General features: G+C 38.7%; 1 protein-coding gene across 2 annotated transcripts in view; it reads left to right on the top strand.

Annotated features, from left to right (window-relative positions):
• DDX10 (DEAD-box helicase 10) overlaps positions 1-18,313 on the top strand; it is a 286,412-nt gene extending 268,099 nt beyond the window's left edge. Inside the window, exon 18 of one of the 2 annotated variants that reach the window (XM_058545265.1) lies at positions 17,152-18,313. In XM_058545265.1, coding sequence (XP_058401248.1) covers positions 17,152-17,329 — 178 coding nt within the window. In that variant the 3' untranslated portion in view covers positions 17,330-18,313. The remainder of the gene's footprint in view (positions 1-17,151) is intronic. The other variant, XM_058545267.1, reaches the window with a different exon arrangement.
• The last annotated feature ends 3,332 nt before the right edge of the window (positions 18,314-21,645 follow it).

Raw genomic sequence — 21,645 nt, 5'->3', positions numbered from 1 at the left:
ATAGTCCATTACCTGATGGCCTCTTATTTCCTTATACTAAGTCAATTCAATCACTTTCCTCTTCCCCTTCTAAGTTGTTCTTGTTATACCTTATTCTATGTTGTGTAGTGGGTGTGTGTTTACAGTCATGAGGTTATATTTATTTTTGGTGAATTCCTTCCTTTGATCTTTGATTTTGGTATTTACGTGGTTGCTAACCTATTCTGGTAAAGATCTACTATTTTTCTGATTTTGTCTACGTATTTTTCTCCTTGCTCCAAGCTTTGTATTCCCTTTCTCTTCTTTTTTTCAGGCCTTCTTGAGTATTTCTTGTAGTGGGGGTCTCACGGCCATAAACTCCCTTAGCTTTTGTTTATCTGGGAACGTTACTATTTCTCCATCATATTTGAAGGAAATTTTTTTTTTAAACAATTTTATTTATTTATTTTTTATTTTTTTGTCAGGAAGATCAGCCCTGAGCTAACATCCATGCTAATCCTCCTCTTTTTGCTGAGGAAGACCGGCTCTGAGCTAACATGTATTGCCAATCTTCCTCCTTTTTTTTTTCCCCAAAGCCCCAGTAGATAGTTGTATGTCATAGTTGCACATCCTTCTAGTTGCTGTATGAGGGACGCCGCCTCAGCATGGCCAGACAAGCGGTGCATCAGTGTGCGCCCGGGATCCGAAACCGGGCCCCCAGTAGCGGAGCCTGTTCACTTAACTGCTAAGCCACGGGGCCGGTCCTGAAGGAAATTTTTGCTGGATAGAGTATTCTTGGCTGAAAGTTTCTGTCTTTCAGTATTTTGAATATATCATTCCAGTCTCTCCTAGCCTGTAAAGTTTCTGTTGAGAAATCTGCTGAGAGCCTGATGGGAGTTCCTTTGTACACTATTTTTTGTTTTTTTCTAGCTGCCCTTAATATTGTTTGTTTGTCATTGACTTTAGCCAGCCTTACCACTATATGTTGATGTATTTAGGCAACCCATTGGCTTCACTTACTGGTATTTCCTGCTCCTTCCCCACATTTGGGAAGTTCTCAGCTACTGTTTCCTTGAATAGGCTCTCTGTTCCTCTTTCCCTCTCTTCTCCCTCAAGAATACCTATAATTCTTATGTTACATTTCCTAATAGAGTCAGATATTTCTGGGAGACTTTCTTCATTTCTTTTTAGTCCTAATTCTCTCTCCTCTTCCATCTGGAGCATATCTGTATTCCTATCCTCTATAATGGTAATTCTTTCCTCCATATTGTCAGCTCTGCTCTTTAAAGATTCCAGATTCTCCTTTATCTCCTCCATTGTGTTCTTCATCTCCATCAGTACTGATTGGTTTTTCTTTATGATTTCAATCTCTTTTGTGAAGAAACTCCTTATCTCATTGAATTGTTTGTCTGTGTTATCTCGTATTTCGTTGAGTTTTTTTTTATGATAGCTATTTTGAAATCTCTGTCGTTTGGGTTGTGGATTTCTGTGTCTTCAGGGTTGGTTTCTGCGTGCTTGTCATTTTCCTTCTGGTCTGGTGATTTCATGTACCTTTGCATTGTGGTTCCTGTATTGGCTTTGTTTTTCCTCATCCTGGAAATATCTGGTTGCAATTTCTACCTGCCGCCACTGTGTTGGGGTTAAGGACTGTGTAATCTGAGCCCCCTGCACTCTGCCCTGGCTGCTGTGTGCTATCGGCCGGCCGCTTGATCTGGTCTGATCAGCTGAGCTTCAGTGTCAGGCATGCGGTGGGGCTCTTTTGCCCGCTGGGTCTCTGGCGTGGGGAGCTTCTCGCTCGCCCCTCGTTATCTGCCTTCTTGGGGTGCTCATATGTTGATGGAACCCCTGCAGCAGTTCTGAATCCTCTGTGTGGGAGTTTCCCCCTGGTGAGAGAGCCCAAAGAGCTATGGTTTCCCCATATTGGGCTGCCCCTCCCTGCTCTCTGGGAGCCACACGGACCCGGATCACTGATCTGATGGAGAGGGAGAGAATTTCTCTTTACCTCTCCCCACTTCCTCCGGGGTCCCCAGCACGTCCACTCTCAGATGTGTGGCAATGTGGATCTTTCCAATCTTCCTTTTTGCTGTCTAGGAGTCTGTTGTTGGTCTGTGACTGTTCCTTTTCTTGTATCTTATTGGGGGAAGAGTTTACGGGAAAGCTCACTCCTCCATGACGCTCTGTAATATACCTTTTGAAAACTAAATATCCTTTTTAATCATTCAGTTTTGGTTTCTCCTAATTTTATTAGGATTCAGATCCCATGTCTCAATTTTATACATAGGTTATTGGGTGTCACATGCCTTGATGATATCTAGATACTCTTTTCTTGCTCTACCAGTCTAATAATCCTCTCAAAGAAATGAGGTCCGTCTGATAGGTGTTGTTAGTGAGCCAGTGAAAGCCCCTATAGCAGCGTTTTTTTTAAACAAAAAAGAGGTCTGCCTGTTTTTTTCTGTAAAGGGCTAGATAGTAAATATTTTACACTTTGAGGGCTACTCAACTCTGCCTTTGTATTGGTAAAGCAACCACAGGTAATACATAAACAAAGTGAGTGTGGCCATGTTCCAGTAAAATTGTGGGTATGAAACAGCCATCTTGGGAGATTTGGCCCTCAAGTTTACCACTTCTTTTCTAATTTGGTAATCTGTTCTAGAATCTTTTTGAAGACTTTATATAATTTGAAAATTTTACCCTTTCCCTTTTTTGAAAATGGGAACCACTTTTTGCCTGTCGCTGGTCTTTGAGGATCCTCTCCTGTAACAGAGATCACCAAATGAATAAGACAGTTTCCAAATTCTGTCAGCACCCAGCGTGTAATTCTCAACCGTCAGGGACTTATCTCATTTAGAGCAGCTGGGGGCTTTGTATAATCTCCACCCACTTTAGGTTTCTCTTTTCCTCCATATTGTATCCTTTTTAGTCCAGAGATCTTTCTTCTCAAAAGAAGATAAAAGTAAGAGTTGAGGATTTGCTTTTTGGCTTTGTTTTCCATCGAAGTTAGATAGTACCTCCTCTTGTGTCAAACATAAAAACAATTTCAATTTCTATTTTCTTTAGCATTTTTGGTAAGCGTTCACTTTTTTTATTCTCTGTCTGGATGTTGTATCTGCTGGTGGTAAACCACCCTGAGTCGAAAGTCCAGTAAAGTGATGGGAAACCAACAGTTTTGCTGTTAGTACATGTCCTGCAGAACCTGATGTTTTTGTCTTGGAACCACAGTAATTTGTTGACTGGTGTACATACATTATTGAGGGTTAAGGTTTTGATGTGGTCACATATTTTTAAGAGGACAATATAGATATGTGTTGTTGCAAAGAAAATAAAAATTACTCTTTTTTGTTGAATTGAAATGCCAAGTTATTCTCCTCCTGTAATGTTGAAGTATTGCCTCATTTCTTATTCTGAGTCTGAGGTTATTGGGTGCTTCTTCTTCCTAGTATTTGTCTTCTGCCGTTAATGTTTTAATTTTCACTGTGGCTTTGATCTGTTGGATTTCTTTGGAATTAATGATATACTGTTTGAAAAAAACATAAAGCACAAATTTAAATATCCACTTATACATATACTGGCTTGAAATGAATCATCTATGGTTGCAAAGAAGGTAGGACTGTGGTTCTAATTAGGGATCATTCTGTCTGACCCTATACAATATAGAGTGGGCCAGTCAGATATTTGCAGGATAGAAGCTCAGCCCAGTGGGTTTATTGATCATTTATTAAAAAAAAAAAAAAAGATTTATTGATCCCCTGTATACCAGGGCAATGTGGCTGCAAAGAAGAATAAGACAAAGTTTTTGTCCTCAAGGAACTTGGAATCTAATGGGGGAAACAATAAGTAAATAGTCTCAGTACAGCATTTCAGATGATATAATGGAGGTATGCTTAATGCTAGTGGGCACCTGAGATGGCACCCTTTAACCTAGACTGGGATGTCCAGGAAGGCTTCCAGAGCTGAGTCAGGTGAAGGAGTGGAACGAATGATGAAGCCTAAGTTAAGGTAGTTGCAGAGGCACTAGGAAAACTTAGATGGATTTGAGAGAGATTAGTGAAGAAATTATCAATTAAATTAAGGATGTGAAGGAGAAAGTGGTTTAAGAATGACTTCCAGGCTTTTAGTGGGGGTATTACTGTTCACTCAGAAGGGAAATATAGGAGGAAGAACAGATTTGGGGAAGACACGTAATAGTTAGTGGCATGTTGAGTTTGAGGTGCCTTTGAAAATGTAGGTGGAGATATCCAAGAGCTAGTAGAATATGCTGATCTGGCGGTGAGGAAAGAACTTTCAGGAAAGATGCATATTTTTAGGGTCATTAGCATTATGGAAGATAGTTGAAATACTGAACTGCATGAGAATACTCAGAATATGTAAAATGAGAGTAGTGGAGGGCCAAGGATGGAACCTGGAAACATCGACATTTAAGTAATGGACAGAGGAAGAAGATACAATCAGGGAGTTAGTAATCAACCTTTAAGTACTTAAAATTTAGTTGGTTGCCCATTACATCTCATACAGAAGCTGCCCTAATGGTAAAATTTTTACTGTCCACCGACTGGGTGTTAACTCAGCAGAAGTCATGTTTTTGGAAAAATGAGCTGCTGAATTTAGCCATAATATGACCATTTATATAATTTTGAAAAACATATGCAAAGCCAAAATTTAGAACACTGGGAACATGTGCTGTTAAAAACAGAGGATTGATTAGCAAACAAGAGCCTGTGCACCCACAAACTGAACTGAGTGCTCTGGGGGTGCTCCCATGCGTAATGCTCTTCTCTGTGACTAGGTTGGAAATCAAATCAGTAGCAAAATCTATTGAAACATTGACTACTTCTTCACAGTAGCGATAGTTCTCAGGACTTCAAACAACTCCAACAAGGTCATGATTTCTACCATTTAGATGAATGGACATTTATTGAATGACTTCTTTATTCAGGTCGTCTTCATGGCTGAAGAAGACAAGTGGCCCCAGACTTCAAAAAGCTAACAATTTAGTAGGCACAAGGCAGAGATCTACACTGTAGTATCATTCAGAATGAGTGCCAGGGAGAGGCACAAGTAGTGCATAAAGTAGAATCATGTAAGATGGAATCTTGGAGAATGAGGTTACATTTGAACTGGGTTTTGAAGGATAGGAAGGAAGGATTTAGATAGTTGTACAACGGAGAATTCCAAGTGGAGACAAAAGTTGAGAACCTAGAGAATGTTCAGGAAATAAAAAGTAGTCCAAAAGAAGAGGGGGTGTATAGTGTAGAATAGGTTACAGAAGCAGGCCTATGCCAAACCATGAGTCCTTAAAGGTTATACTAAATAATACTACAAGGGAATCACTGAAATGTTTATGAAGAATTACAAGAGCCAAGGTGTGCTTTACAAAGACTCCTCCTTTAAGCATATGTAGAGTTGGCAGGAGTAGGAGAAATGTTCTGTAGGAGACATTAAGGTTTTATATATGTTCTTTCAACAGGAACCTTGATTTAAGAAGACTGGTTTTTAACTTTTTTCTTGGTGGATAGTAGGCCTGGAAACCAGTATTGAATGACTGCCTTAGAAGCCTAATATGTAAAACTGAAGAGTAAAACTATCTGAAACTCCCATAAATTTCTCCATATGCTCTATGGACCACAGTTCTCAACTCTAGAACAATGACTTCCAACCTTTTCATCATCACAGAGAACTTTTGCTTTCAACCCTCATGGTCCCTGTGTTTTGAAAGATTTTTATCTTTCAAGAAAGTTAATACTTAATGTTTCACATTTGTTTTATTAACAGAGACATATAATTTCTAATCTGCTCAAGCTTCTGAAGTGTCAGCTATTCACACAGCTCAGTTACTGTATTTCTAGCCCAAATCAAAGAAATACCGGAACTTAGTCTGTGGCATCGAGTTGCAGGTGTTTTGAAATACTGAAAATAACCCATGACCCATCTATCCTGACCTATGAAGTCTCACCTCTCCCCATACTTCTGTGGATCCAGGAACCCAGGTTGAAGTTTACACCTCACTTTCTATGCTTCTAAGCTTTGTGAAATTATGAAAAATAATTGACGTATACCTAGCTGACCAGAACTACTTTTCCCTTGAAATTTAAGCTTTTTTGTTGCTAAGAGTAATACGAGCTTATTACAGAAAAAATCAAAAGATACACACACACACACACACACACACACACTAGCAAGAAAGACATTTGAAAAATCTTCATTCTTTTCTATGCAAGCATAATGCAGCCTCTTTTAAACAAAGTTAGACTCTCATACATTATTTTTAATAGCTGCATAGTATTTCATTTCTAATTTTTTAACTTAATCCCTTATGATTGGACGTTTGGGTTTCCAACTTTCTGAAATTAGAAATAATTTTGCCTTGAATACCCTTAACTAAATTTTTATATTACACATCCCTAATTATTTCCTTGGGATAAATTCCCAGAAGAGAAATTGCTGGGCATGCATACTTGACAGACTTTTGAAAGGTACTGCCAAATTGCCCTCTAGAAAGGTTGTAGTAATTGACATTTTCACCGGGGAGTTTACATGTTAATTGGGAGTTAAGATGCATACAAGTGAAAATAAAATCACTTTAGTATTAGGAAGTAGCAATGCTGGGTGCAAAATGACTAATAAACACTTAGAGCTATAGGAATTCAGAGGAAAGAGATCACTTTTAATAGGGAGTCTGGGTACCTTTCATAGTAGTTGAGGAATTGAAGGTGGGTCTTAAAGCAAGAGAGAACCCAGCAGGAGAGAAGTGTCACATTTACAGAGGGGCACAGGTGGGAACACACAAGAAGTATCTCTGATCTCAAGAGTATGTATGAGGAGAACTGGGAACAGGGACCAGGAGGAAGGCTGACCCTCCGGTGTTAACTCCAGGTATTCCTCTTCCTTTTGTTTCTTATAAATGTAACACAGACTACGTGCTTATTCTGGGTAACTAGGTAACTACAAGTACCTGATTAATAATTAAAATGTTGAAACCAGGATATCAAACCTATTGAAAAATCAGTTTAATTTGAGAGAATTTTGAGTTTGGGTTCAGAAATTTTAGAAAGTGAGGTTATATTCTGTTTCAAACTCAAATTTTAATATATTAAGGTTTTAAAATTGAAATCACATTCCAGTGTTATAGCTTACTTTTTTCTTAATTATTAGCAAGGAATAAATTGGCTCAAATGTTTACTTTGGGTATCATGACAAGCTTTTATGTACCCATTTTCACTAAAATTTGCAAGTCATTAAAGTAGAATTTTCCCGTTATTGTTGGTTCAGATTACATGTTACATTATGATATTTTTCTTTGTATTTTGTTATATGGTTAGTTATTTAAATGACACACCAGGCATTACTAATTAAATCTCTTTATTGGATTATTGAAAGATTGGTAGCTCTGAATTCTTATGCTTTGGTTGGTTGTTTTTACAGTGGTAGTGGGGCTTTTTAGTGCTTTGAGCCATGCTTTTGCTTTTTTAAGCCATGTTTTATCAACCAATGTATTGTACTGTCTTAATATTGAACAGTCATATAATCCTTTTTGACACTTAACTCATACGTTTGAAGAATGTGGAGAGAGTTCAACGCTTGAAATCCCATGGAAGTACTGATATAAAAGTGAGATGCAGAGGTTAGGCTTAGACTCTCAGCCCTGTTTTGTAGGTCACTACCTAGTTGTCAGTTAATATTCTGAGCCTCCTCACCTCCTCCGGTTCAATGGAGTACGCTCATTTGATGAAGGGAACTCACAGGGGTTAGCGCTGTTTCCCACCTGTGTTGTGTTATCTTCTTTTCAGCAGACCTATTATCTTTAGAATGTTCCACCGTGTATTTGGTAAACTGCATGAATGATGTGCTGCCATGAGGCACCTAATAGAAATCTTGATTGAAAAGTACAAGAGCCCCTCCCAGCACAAGCAGAAAATAGTTTAAGAACCAAGAAACTAGAACTCACTATGACATACAATTAGACTGTTAACTGATCATAAAGAAGTCCCAATTGTTAATTGGATCCAGTAAGCTCCTGGTGAACATTAGCTAGATGGGATCAGAGCCCTGCTGCCGAATTCATCAGGATATAAATAAAATAGAAGCTTCTCATGCCATAAATAAAATAGAAGCTTCTCATGCCACATAATTTGTTTTTCCCCACAGCTTTGAGATATAATTGACATATAACATTGTGTAAGTTTAAGGTGTACAACATGTTGATTTGATACACTTATATATTGTGAAATGATTACCACCCTGGTGTCAGCTAACACCATCACATACATTTTTTTGTGTGTGTGGTGAGAACATTTAAGATCACTGTCTTAGCAGCTTTCAAGTATCTAATACAGTATTGTTAACTATAATCATCATGCTGTACATTAGAGCCCCAAAATTTATTCATCTTATAACTGGAAGTTTGTACACTTTGATCTACATCTCCCCATTTCCTCCACTCCCCAGCCCCTGGTAACCACCGTTCTACTCTGTTTCTACAAGTTCGGCTTTTTTAGATTCCACATATAAGTAATATCTTACAGTATTTGTCTTTCTCTCTTTGACTTATTTCACTTGGTGTAGTGCCCTCAAAGTCCATCCATTTTGTCATAAATGGCAGGATTTCCTTCTTTCTCATTCCCTTGTATGTAGGTGTATATGTATATGTGTGTGTGTATGTATATCTCACGTCTTCTTTATCCATTAATGAACACTTAGGTTGTTTCCATGTCTTGGCTTTTGTGAATAATGCTGCAGTGAACATGGGAGTGCAGACATCTCTTCAAGATCATGATCTCATGTCCTTTGGATATATACCCAGAAGTGAGATCCCTGGATCATATGGTAGTTCTATTTTTAATTTTTTGAGAAACCTCCATATTGTTTTCTGTAGTGGCTATGCCAATTTACATTTCCACCAACCATTCACAAGGGTTCCCTTTTCTCCACATCCTCACCAGCATATTTGTTTTCTCCTGTCTTTTTGGTGACAGCCATTCTAACAGGTGTGAGGTGATATTTCATTGTGTTTTTGATTTGCATTTCTCTGATGATTAGTGATGTTGAGCATTTTGTCATGTACCTGTTAGCTATCTGCATGAATTTGTAAAAATGTCTATTCTGATCCTCTGCCCTTCTCTTTTTTTTGGGGGGGGGGAGAAGATTGGCCCTTAGCTAACATTTGATCCAGTCTTCCTCCATTTTGTATGTGGGATGCTGCCACATCATGGCTTGATGAGCAGTGTGTAGGTCTGCAGCCAGGATCTGAACCCGCGAAACCCGGGCCACAGAAGCGGAGCGCATAAACATAACCACATATGCCACCAGGCTGGCCCCGCTCTGCCCATTTTTTAATCAGATTGTTTAGAGGTTTTTCACTATTGAGTTGTTTGAGTTCCTTTTATATTTTGGATATTAACCTCTTATCAGATATGTGGTTTACAAATATTTTCTTCCATTCTGTAGGTTGCCTTTTCAGTTTGTTGATTGCTGCTTTTGTGTGCAGAGCTTTTTAGTTTGATGCAGTCCCACTTATTCATTTTTGCTTTTGTTGCTTGTGCTTTGGTGTCACATCCAAAAAATCATTCATTGCCAACACCCATGTCAAGGAGCTTTGTTCTTGTTTTCTTCTAGGATTTTTATGGTTTTAGGTCTATGTTTAAGCCTTTAATCCATTTCAAGTTCATTTTGTAAGTGGTGTAAGATAGGAGTCCAATTTCATTCTTCTGTATGTGGTTATCTAGTTTTTCCAATATCATTTATTGAAGAGACTGTCTTTTCCCCTTTGAGTATTCTTGGCTCCCTTATCACATATTAGTTGACCGTATATGCAAGGGTTTACTTCTGGGCTCTCAATTCTGTTTCATTGGTCTATGTGTCTGTTTTTATGCCATCACGATACTATTTTGATTACTATAGCTTTGTAATTTAGTTTGAAATCAGGAAGTGTGATGCCTCCAGCTTTGTTCTTTCTCAGGATTGCTTTGGCTATTTGGGGTCTTTTGTGGTTTCACACAAATTTTAGGATTTTTTTAATGTTTTTGTGGAAAGTGTCATTGGAATTTTGATAGACATTGCATTGAATCTATAGATGGCTTTGCGTAGTATTGAGATTTTAACAGTATTAATTCTGTTCCATGAACACAGGATGTCTTTTCATTTATTCATTTCATCTTCAGTTTCTTTCATCAAAGTCTTATAGTTTTCAGTATACAGATCTTTCACCTCCTTGGTTAAATTTAATCCTAAGTATTTTATTGTTTTTGATGCTGTTATGAATGGGATACTTTTCTTTATTTCTTTTTCAGATAATTCATTGTTAGTATATAGAAATGCTACTGATTTTTGTATTCTACAACTTGATTGAATTCATTGATTAGTTCTAGAAAATTTTGTTGGAGTCTTTAGGATTTTCTATATTATAAGATCATATCGTCTGCAAACAGTGACAGTTTTACTTCTTCCTTTCTGATTTGGATATCTTTCATTTCTTTTTCTTGCCTAATTTTCTGGCTGGGACGTCCAGTGCTATGTTGAAGAGGAGTAGTGCGAGTTGGTATCCTTGTCTTGTTCCTGATCAAAAGCTTTCAACCTTTCACCATTGAGTATGATGTTAGCTGTGGGCTTGTCATATAGGGCCTTTATTATGTTGAGATACTTTCCTTCTATACCTAATTTATTGAGAGGTTTTATCATAAATTGATATTGAATTTTGTCAAATGCTTTATCTGCATCTATTGAGATGATCATATGATTTTTAACTTTCATTCTGTTGATGTGGTGAATCACATTTATTGATTTGTGTATATTGAATCATCCCTGCATCCCAAGGATAAATCCCATTTGATCATGGTATATGATCCTTTTAATATGCTTTTGAATTCAGTTTGCTAATATTTTGTTGAAAATTTTTACATCTATATTCATCTGGGATATTGGCTTGTAGTTTTTTTTTTTTTCTTTTAGTATCATTATCTAGCTTTGGTTTCAGGGTAATGCTGGCCTGATAAAATGAGTTTGGAAATGTTCCCTTCTCTTCTGTTTTTGGAAGAGTTTGAGAAGGATTGGTGTTAGTTCTTCTCTAAGTGTTTGGTAGTATTCACCAGTGAGGCCATCTGGTCCTGGGCTTTTGTTTGTTAGGAGATTTTTATTATTGATTCAATCTCCTTATTCATTATGAGTCTGTTCAGACTTGTTTCTTGGCATATAATTGTTCATAGTAGTCCCACAATCCTTTGTATTTGTGTGGTATCTGTTGAAACGTTTCCCCTTTCATTTCTGGTTTTATTTCAATCTTCTTTCTTTTTTTCCTAGTCTAGCTAAAGGTTTGTCAGCTTTATTTATCTTTTTGAAAAAATAATTTTAGTTCTGTTGATCTTTTCTATTGCTTTTCTGGTCTCTATTTCATTTATTTCCACTCTGATCTTTGTCATTTCCTTCCTTCTAACTTTGGACTTAGTTTGTTCTTTTCTTGTTCCTTGAGGTGTAAAGTAAGGTTGTTTATTTGACATCTTTTTTTTTCTTAATGTAGGCATTTATCAATATAAATTTCCATCTTAAAACTGCTTTTTCTGCATCCCGTATATTTTGGTGGTGGTGTGTTTCCATTTTTGTTTCAAGATTTTTTTTTTTATTTCTCTTCTGATTTCATCTTGAACCCATTGGTTGTTCAGGATTGTGTTGTTTAATTTCCACATATTTGTGAATTTTCCAGTTTCATCTTGTTATTGATTTCTAGTTTCATAGCATTGTGGTTGGAAAAGATAGTTGGTATGATTTCAGTCTTAAATTTGCTAACACTCATTCTGTGATCTATCATATGATCTGTCCTGAAGAATGTTTGGTGTGTGCTTGAGAAGAATGTTTATTCTGCTACTGTTGGGTGGAATGTTCTGTATATGTCTGCTAGGTCCATTTGGTCTAAAGTATAGTTCAAATCCAGCATTTTTTATTGATTTTCTGTCTGAATGATCTAGCCATTGTTGAAAGTGGGGTATTAAAAGTCCCCTACGATTATTATATTGTTGTCTGTTTCTCCCTTCAGATCTGTTAGTGTTTGCTTAATGTATTGAGATGTTCCAGTGTTGAGTGTATATTTGTGATTGTTATATGCTCATAATGAATTGACCCCTTTATCATTATATAATGATCTTCCTTGTCCTTTGTTACTGTTTTTTGACTTAAAGTCTATTTTGTCTACTATTAGTATAGCTACCTCTGGTCTCTTTTGATTTCCACTTGCATGGAATATCTTTTTCCATCCTTCATTTTGAGCCTTTGTGTGTCCTTAAAACTGAAATGAATCTCTTATAGGCAGTATATAGTTAGGTCTTGTTATTTTTATCCGTCCGGATACTCTATACTTTTTGATTGGAGAATTTAATCCATTTAATTTAGTTATTTGTAGATAAGGACTTACTAATGCCATCTTATTGTTTTTTGGCTGTTTTATAGTTCCCTTGCTCCTTTCTTCCTCTCTTGCTGCCTTCTTTTGTGAATCGATGATTTTCTGTAGTGGTGTGCTTTGATTCCCTTCTCTTATCTTTTGTGAATCTGCTGTAGGTTTTTGCTGTGTGGTTACCATGAGGCTTACATAAAACATCGTATAGATATGACAGTCTATTTTATGCCGATAAAAACTTAATTTTGATTGCATACAAAAACTCTACCCTTTTAATCGCCTTTTTGTGTTTTTGATGTCACAGTTTACCTCATTTTATATTGTGTATTCATTAACCAATTATATAGCTATAGTTATTTTTAATACCCTTGTCCTTTAACCTTTGTACTAGAGTTAAGTGGTGAACACGTCACCATACTACAGTATTAGAATATTCTGAATTTGACTGTATACTTACTCCACCAGTGTATTGGATATTTTCATGTTACTAATTAGCGTCCTTTCATTTCACCTTGAACTCCTTTCAACATTTCTTGTAAGGCAGGTCTAGTGGTTATGAACAACCTCAGCTTTTGTTTGTCTGGGATACTCTTTATCGCTCCATTTCTGGAGGACAACTTTGCCAGGTAAAGTACTCTTGATGGGCAGGGGGTTTTTCCCCCTTTTACTATTTGGAATATATCATCTCAGTCTCTCCTGGACTGCAAGATTTCTGCTGAGAAATCCGTTGATAGACTTATGGGGATTCCCTTGTATGTTACAAGCTTGTTTTCTCTTGCTGCTTTTAAGATTCTGTCTTGTCATTGATTTTTGACAGTTTTATTGTGTCTTGGAGAAGATTTCTGTAAGTTGAATTTGTTTGGGGACCTTAAAGCTTCATGAACTTGGGTGTATAAATCTCTCCCCAGATTTGGGAAGTTCTAGGCTATTACTTCTTTAAATAAGCTTTCTGCCCCCTTCACCCTCTCTTCTTCTTCTGGGATTCCAATAATTCACAAATTAATTCTTTTGAGGCTATGCTATAGATCTTGTAGGCTTTCTTCACTCTTTTTCATTCTTTTCTTGTTATTGTTCTCCTCTGACTGATAATTTCAAAGTTCCTACCTTGTAACTCACAGATTCTTTCTTCTGTTTGATCCATTCTGCTGTTCATGCTCTCTTTTGCATTTTTCATTTCATTCATTGTGTTCTTCAGCCTCAGAATTTCTGTGTGGTTCTTTTTTATGTTCTTTGTTCTCATTTTGTTCACTCATTGTTTTCCTGATGTCATTGAAGTTTCTTTCTGTGTTTTCATCTGAGTTTCCTTAAAACAGTTATTTTGAATTCTTTATTGGGTAAATTGCAGATCTCTATGTCTGTGGGATTGGTTACTGGAAGATTATTATGGTGTTTTGGTGGTATCATGTTTCCTGGATTTTTCATGTTCATTGAAGTTGTGCGTTGCTGTCTTTGCATTTGCAGTAGCAATCACCTCCTCCAGTCTTTCCTAACTGCCTTTGGGAAAGAAATTTCTTCTGTCAGTTCTGCTATGGACTCGAAGGTTTTGTTAGATCTTCTGTGAATATGCCTGCTCCACACTTCTTGCTCCCTCTTGTGGCAGAATTCTTAAGCTTGTGTGCCTTCTCTCAATCCTACAACACACCATGTCAAGTCCTGACAGCTTCCCTTTTGCTTTCCCAAAGGTGGCACTAAAGCTGAAGTTTGTGGTCTCTCCCTGCCCTGCAGATTCAGGTTGGCTCTCTGCATGTGCTTGGAGCTGTCTGCCTAAGCTCCCTCTCACTGCTACTCTCAGGAGCCCACACAGGGAGCTGACCCAGGTGGAGGAGAGGGTGTGGGTGAGGCACACAGAGTACTGGAGATGCCTGTGGGCCAGTTGGAGGGATTCACAGGCAAGGCATCCCCGGGGGTTTATTGGAAAGCTTCTTATTGGTGTCTGTGATGCAATGAGTAGGATCCACATCCTTTTAATTCCCTCAGAGAGTTCTATCTGCCATTCTCCCAGCCTCTTCCTGACCCCCAGTCATGCAGCTCATGATTTAGTACTCTGGGGAGTGGAGGAGTGAGAGAAATGGGCATCTTTGGCAGTGTCCCACATAGCTGGGGAAGCTGGATACTCACATGCTTTCACTTTCCTCCGTGGGAGAAATAACAGGCAAGGAACATCTCTCTTGGCCTGAGCTATGCCACCTTGGGGAATATGAGAAAGGTCAAACTGTTCCTCTTTAACTCTCTCCAATACATCCAAACTCGTATTTTTTGCTCCATTGGTGTGCTGGAACTTCTCCACTGGAAACCTGGACTTCCACAAAGACTCTCTCATCCATGGGTGATTATCTAAGAAAGTGTTCTCCCATGGCCAAGTAGGGCTGAAGTTGGTTCATGGCCCATTGCCAGGACCAAGGTCTGTGTGCCTATTACCAGATGCACAGTTGGGCTAGACTCCTCCTGGGTCCCTTGGCGTATGGTGCTGGATCTCACAGCTCCCACAAAGGTACTTTTATGTGTGGAGGGATGGCACATTGTTGCAAGGTAACATGAACAAGGAATGTCTTATTCAGCCTTGTTGCTGGCATCACTCTCTGGTGCCATACCATTTGGAAGAGGCCTTTTCTGAGGAGACCAGTGTGACCACATTTTGCTTTCTGCTTACTAAATGTTTCTAGATTCATTACCTTATCCCCCTTTTGGGGCAATTACCTATAGAATATCTATATTGTTATTTAATAATTAATTTGTTATACAAATTACTACTTATTTGCTATGGAAAGTAGTATAAAATACCTTTCTAGAATTTGAACTGGTCCACAAAGCAGCAATGCTACTAATTGTGGAAATATTTGGGCTACATAAATTTCCCATTTTCCTTTTATTATCTGAACTGGCTATTTCTCCTACAGGGAGTATAATGTGCAGAAGCACATTAATAAAGAGTACGTTAGTAAAGCCCACTAATTAGGCTGTTTCTGATGAGCTGCTCTGAGATGCACTTGAAGTACAAGCAGGCAAAAATAAGTATCACCTTATACCAAATAAGTCATGGCACTATAGCCCAGTAGAATTGGCACAGGACTGGACATACTCAAGCAGATTAGAACTCAATACTTTTTTTTAAGGCCCCTTTCCGCTAAGAATTGCTTTCTCTACTAACTGAATTCCCATCAGAGGGAACTCTTTCATATTCATCTCTCCACCCTTTTAAAATGCAGTTATTTGTGACTTTAAGTAACCTCATAGTGTTGTCTAGTTTGTCCTTCCTCCAATGGTGAGAGAGAATGGCTGCTGAGTCAGAGCACTGGGCATTTCCTGGTGGTGAGTGGGGAAATTATTTACAGTTTTGCTTCAAGCTGGTCAAAAAGGGATATGCTGATATGCACATTTGCTTTGATATTCAAGCTGTTTTAAGGAGTAATAGAGTCCATTGGAACTTGAGCACTTTGTTCTCCTTTGGAATATATCATTTGCTTGGAATATAATGTAATGTTTCCGTGATGATTTTCCTTGTTTGCTGTTTATTATATGATGTTAATGTAAGAATTTATTTGAAAGGGAGTAGTTTATAGGCAGAAAAGAAACTAACGTGTATTGAGCACTACTATGTTCTTGCATTTATATAATTTCATTTAATTCTTACAGCAATTCTGCTAAGTAAATTGTATAATCCCCATCTTTACAGATAAGGAAACTGAGACTTAGAAATGTTAGTGGACTGGCCAACATCTGAATGTGTCGATGCCAAAGCAGTGCTCTTTCCACAGCTGATTCCTTCTGTTACTGTTATCCAAATGTTGACTAAAGTGAGTCAACTCAAATTGCTTTCAATAGCCTGACTGTGGGGCTGAATTTAGAGTCATTCAGATGTGTGTTTGAATCCCATGTGTGTAGTCTAGGTCTAGTCATTTAACCTCTCTTAACTTCATTGTAGAGTGAGGCTAATGCTCCCTACACCGAGGATTTTCACAAAGATAAATGATGTAATCTGAGTAAGGAATGTAGCACAGTGCCAGACCATTAGTAAGCCCTTAATGTATGGTTGCTACTGGATGGGTTTTTTATTTTGTTTTAATCTTATGTCCAATAATTGGATCATCTTTGAACATGATGATGATATCTCAAAATGCTTTGAGGATGTTTTGCTTTTTCTTCTATTTTTGATGTATCGAGTGGTTTCCTTTACCTTCAGAAATTAGCTTTATTTTTGTGGTCTATGCCTCAGGTGTGTGCAGAATACTGCAATAATGTTTATGTTTTCTTAAGACTATGGGTCTTAGATACATATTTTAAATGGGTGAAATTTATTTGATGTCTTAAGTAATTTGTAATTTAACATTTCAGGTTCCATTTTACTCATGATCTATATATCACAACTTAATGCAACAGATATTAGAATCAATGCCTGGTGTCCTGATATCTGTTAGCCCACAGACTGCTACCTAAAGGATAACCTAACTTTACATAGAGATGGCTTGATGTGGTAGGACCAGCACAGATTGGAGCCAGACTATGGGCCTCTCAGTGTCCTCAAATTGTGGATAATATAGCCATAGTTTCCTAGAATTATTGTGAGGATTGGATGAGACAATGTGTACAAACTCCTGTCACAGTTCCTGGTGCATGATAGGCCCTCTCCTCCCATCTGTTAATGGGAAGGTCCTTATGACACAGATATCCTGAAGCTGTTATAGTTTCTTTCCCTCTTAATAATAATATCACTTTAACAACTATTATTAATAATTTTGTCCTATTTTAAGTGTTTGGTTTCATAATGATGAAATTAATTATTTGTTTATGAAGTAAATCATTGGATTTGTTCCCACCAGTGATACCAAGAAGATGCAGGGAATGAGGAAAAGAAACAACAGTGAAGTGGAAGACGTGGGACCCACAAGTCGTAATAGAAAGAAGGCCAAGTGGGAAACCTTAGAGCCTTTGGATACGGGCCTGTCTTTAGCAGAGGATGAAGAGCTGGTGTTACATCTCCTCAAAAATCAAAGCTAAATACTTCCTGCTCTTGTCTTCTTGAAACCTCTGGTCATGATATGTGAACAAGAAGTTAAGAAAACAGTTGGCTTTGGGGAACTTAGATAACATGAGTCCCATGCCCACAGGATCCATTTGCCAGACAGAAGCTATCATATATCTAAGCCCCTTTTACAGGATGTGCTTGAACCATGCAAGTGCAAACTCAGAGTGAGGGTGTATTATAAAATTTCCTGATCCCATTTTCCAGCATGGGCTCTGTTAGATTTTATCCATGGGTCCCTACATCTTGTTAAATGCTCCCTTTGTTTTAATGGCAAGTTCGGGAGACCTTGTTTCGTTGTTAGAAATTACTATCTTGCTTACCGTACAGAAGTTTCTATTACTGTTAAACAAAATTGCTCACAATTTTGGTTATTTAATATCTCTAAAGACACAGAATATGATGGACCAGCCCTGAGAAAGAATGAGTATTTTGAATTGAAATGATCAATAATAAACATATTTTCTGTAAAATTACTGTTTTCAACGTGTCCAGTAATATGAGAGCACTCTCAAGGGAAGGTTCTTAAGATTAAAATGCTTGGCCAATTCCTGAAACAATAAATTTTTCACAGTCTTAAATTAGCCTTCTAAAGAGATCATTTAACTTACATTTGCAGATTTGCTAGCTATCATTTATAAAATCTGTAAAAGTCCTGAATCTGAAGACTTTGTGATCTAAAACCTGGCCCCTTGGCACATAGTAGCTTGTAGTCCTTCTGCAAGTGCCTTGTAGCAATTTTCTCTAGCAAATGGAGGCCACCTCTGAGAGGCTGGGGAGAATAAGACCAACACATCAAGGTGAGCAGAGTGAAGAGATGGAGAGAGGGCCCTGATGGCATTGTTTGAACCCTCTGGGCTTCAACCAAATCTACTCTTTGTACTTCCCAGTTATGTCATGGGTCAGTAAATTTCTTTTTGGCATAAAATACTTTGAGTTGTATTCTGTCCCTGGTACTAAATGTATCCTGCCTTCAATATATACTACATGGTTAGGGGATTTTAGTTCACTAATTTTGAAAACTAATTAAAACATCAGAATAGTATTGATAGAAAACTCAAGTAACAACGCGTGGTAGATTACATTATTGTTTAGCAAATATTCTCTCCAGCCCCCCCCTTCCTTTGAGAAGCATATTTTTTGCACACTGCTAATGTTGGGCTTGGCCCTGTGACTGACTTTAGCCCTTGAAATGTGGTGGAAGTGACTGTGTGCTGGTTATAAGCAGAGGCTTTAACACAATTGATGTGTCCATCAGCCATCTTACACTTGTGCCTTCCACCTTGAGACCAGCATGGACCAAAGAGAGGATGCTGCTTCAGCCTGGGTACAAGGTGAGAAGATGTGAAACAGACCTGCAGCTACCATAGTTACCTCTCAAACCTGTGGAGCAAGCAATCCACTGAGACTTAAGGGAGTTATCACAGAAAAACCTGACTGGTACACAAGGTGAGAGAAACACATAACCACTGAGCAAGAACATTCATTGAATCAATAAATATTAATAAATTCAGCAACTGCCATATGCCAGACCCTGTACTTGTGAGAAATACAAACAGTTCCCTCCCCTGCTACCATATAGTAGAGGAAAGAGAGAAGCAAATTCATAATTCTAGTGCATTATGAAAGCAGGCAGAAAGAAGATGATTATTGTCTGAGTGAGAAAGCTGTCCCTGGGTACAAGAAGGAGGGAGGACATAGGTGGTTGCTTGGCCTGGGACCCAGAGACTAATCCTTGCTTGATGGTTAACTGAGGCTGAGAGGCCGTTCATCAGACTCATTCATGTAAAATGATCCCTAAAATTGCCTACGTCTCTGATAGCCAATATGCCCGGCAGCAGAACCCCTTGGAGGACTGCCATCTCATAAGCTTAACATGGCATTTTAGATTTGTTTAGGGCTATAAAAAATGGATAAGTTTAATTAAATGTAATTAATTTTGTTATACAACATTTGAAATACCCTGAACATAAAAAGTCGTCTCCATGACTGTCAGAGTCTGCCAGAGGATGCAGATATTCCTGGAAAGTGTGGAGAGGGAAGAGGAAATGGGAGGTAGTGGTGTAGGTAAAGAGGAAAGACCCTGCAACCAAGATTTGAAAACCATGTTTCATATCTTTTAAGACCATTTTAACTAGACGTGTAATCATAGTGTGATTTTCTTCACAGCCCCTGCTGGTCAGACAGTCCAGGGCAGACTTGTTTTATACCATATTACCAGTGCCTGCTGAATCAGGAATTGACAGCTGACTCAAAGGCTAGCCGTGAGCTGTGAGAGAAGCTGGTGCAAGAAGCTCTGCCAAGACAGGGATGAATTGGGCAAATAATGTTCTTACTCTCAGAAACTGAAATGTAGCTGGTTGGCAAAATAAGGTTATGATGGGCAAAAGTGAGCCAGATTAGGAGTTAGGCAAAGCAATAAGTGAACGAGAACTCTGGCAAATAGATAAGAGAGTAAATGGTGAGGGATCCAGCTGGTCATGCAACATGAAGCAAATCCGTGGAGAGTAATGATCCAGGCTGGAGCAGCAAAGACTTGCAGACTCCCTTGTTGCGGTCTCTGAGATCCCCACTGATCCTCTAGGTCCCATCTCCATGAGGCTTCTCCTTCTCCTAGGTCCTATTCTTAGATTTCTGTGCAAGTCGGTCTCCTTTACTCCCTGAGGTCTAAGACCCTGTTGCTTGAGCTAGTCTGAGTCCTTGGGTTTTTTAGTAACCAAAAGAGCTTTAGTAAAACTCAGATTACTCTAATGCCATACTGCTTAGACTTGAATGTGCATAGGAAGCACCAGGGGGTTTTATAAAAGTGCTAATCCTGAGTTGGTAGGTCTGAGGTGGGGCCTGAGATTCTGCGTTTCTTAAAAGCTCCTAGGTGATGGCATGCTGCTGGGCTCTGGCCACATTTGAGTAGTAAGGCACTAATGGAATTCAGAGAGTTATTAAAATCATTATTCACAGATAAGAGATTCTGTCAGAATCCCAGCAGGAAACAGATTGTGCACACAAATTAGGATCATTCCAAGGGGATTTAATAAAAGGATTATTTACATAGGCCAGGGCAAGGTGTAAGGAAACCACAAAGAGTGGTCTATCTGAGGCTAGTAATAGAAGTATGACCACTCCTCACCCTGAAGGGATGAGGGGAGAGAAGGGAAGAAGAGACAGCTGACTTTTGACCTTTAATTGACATACGCAGCCAGCCTGAGGTGACCACAAGGAACTAGCCAAGCGAATAAATTCTGTGACCTCACTCTCCTGCTTCTCTTGACTCCTGCCAATGATTGCCATTGGCCCCAACCAAAGCCAGAAAGCAACCATAGATGTAATCTGTACAGTCTCCCAGGACGTAGCAAGGTGGAGAAGTATAAAAGGCGAACAGAAGAAATTGGCACAGAGATGTAGGGCATAAATAGAATCTTTTTGAGGAGAAGAGGAGAGGCCCTCAGACTTTGTCCCTTCAATACCTACTGTGTACCTACCAGGCACTGTTCTAAGTACTAGATACACAGCAAGGATGGACAACAAGAAAACCAGCGTATAAAACATGGTCAGCTAAGGATAAAGGTTATGAAGAAAAATAAAGCAGGGTAACGAGATAGAGCAAGGGGACGGGGGAGCAGGAAATGTTTTGAAGGCAGCAAGACCTCTGATGAGTATGAAGTCTGAAGGAACAGGACCTACTTCCCAAGCACCTTAGCAGCAGGATGCAAATGAAGGAAACTGTCCAACCATATGGACTGATCTTACTAGAAAGTTCATGACCCCTCTCCTCTAGGGGGCTTTTAGTGCTGCTTTCCTAGCTTTATTCTCTCTCCCAGTCTCCAAAACAACTATTACACCCATTTTCCTCTCATCTTAAATCTCCACAACTTCTTCCCCTTCTTCTCTCTTGGCTGATAACCTTATTTTGATTTTACTGAGAAAATAGAAATAGTCAAAATAGACCTTTTGCGGAGTTCCACCCCACATTCACTCACCTCACTGCCTCCGTGCCTGCGCACTCTGCCTTCCATCCTGCCTCTGGAGAGGAACTGTCCACACTCCTACCTAAGGTTGAAGCCCCTGTGTGTGCACTGGATCCCATCTCCTTTGGCCCTCTCAAGGATATCTCTTCCGTAGTTGTCCTCTCTCTCTACAGTATTATCGATTTTCCCTCCCTACTGGGATATTCCCATCAGTGAACAAACGTGCTGTGATGTCTCCCATCTTAAAAACAAAATCGTGACACCCTCCATCCGTTTCCAGGCTCCATTTCTCCTTTTTCCTTTACAGTATAACTCCTCGAAAGAGT

Source organism: Diceros bicornis, chromosome 7 (assembly GCF_020826845.1).
Source record: "Diceros bicornis minor isolate mBicDic1 chromosome 7, mDicBic1.mat.cur, whole genome shotgun sequence".
Lineage (NCBI taxonomy): Eukaryota > Metazoa > Chordata > Mammalia > Perissodactyla > Rhinocerotidae > Diceros > Diceros bicornis.
This window is presented reverse-complemented; position numbering and strand designations above follow the sequence as displayed.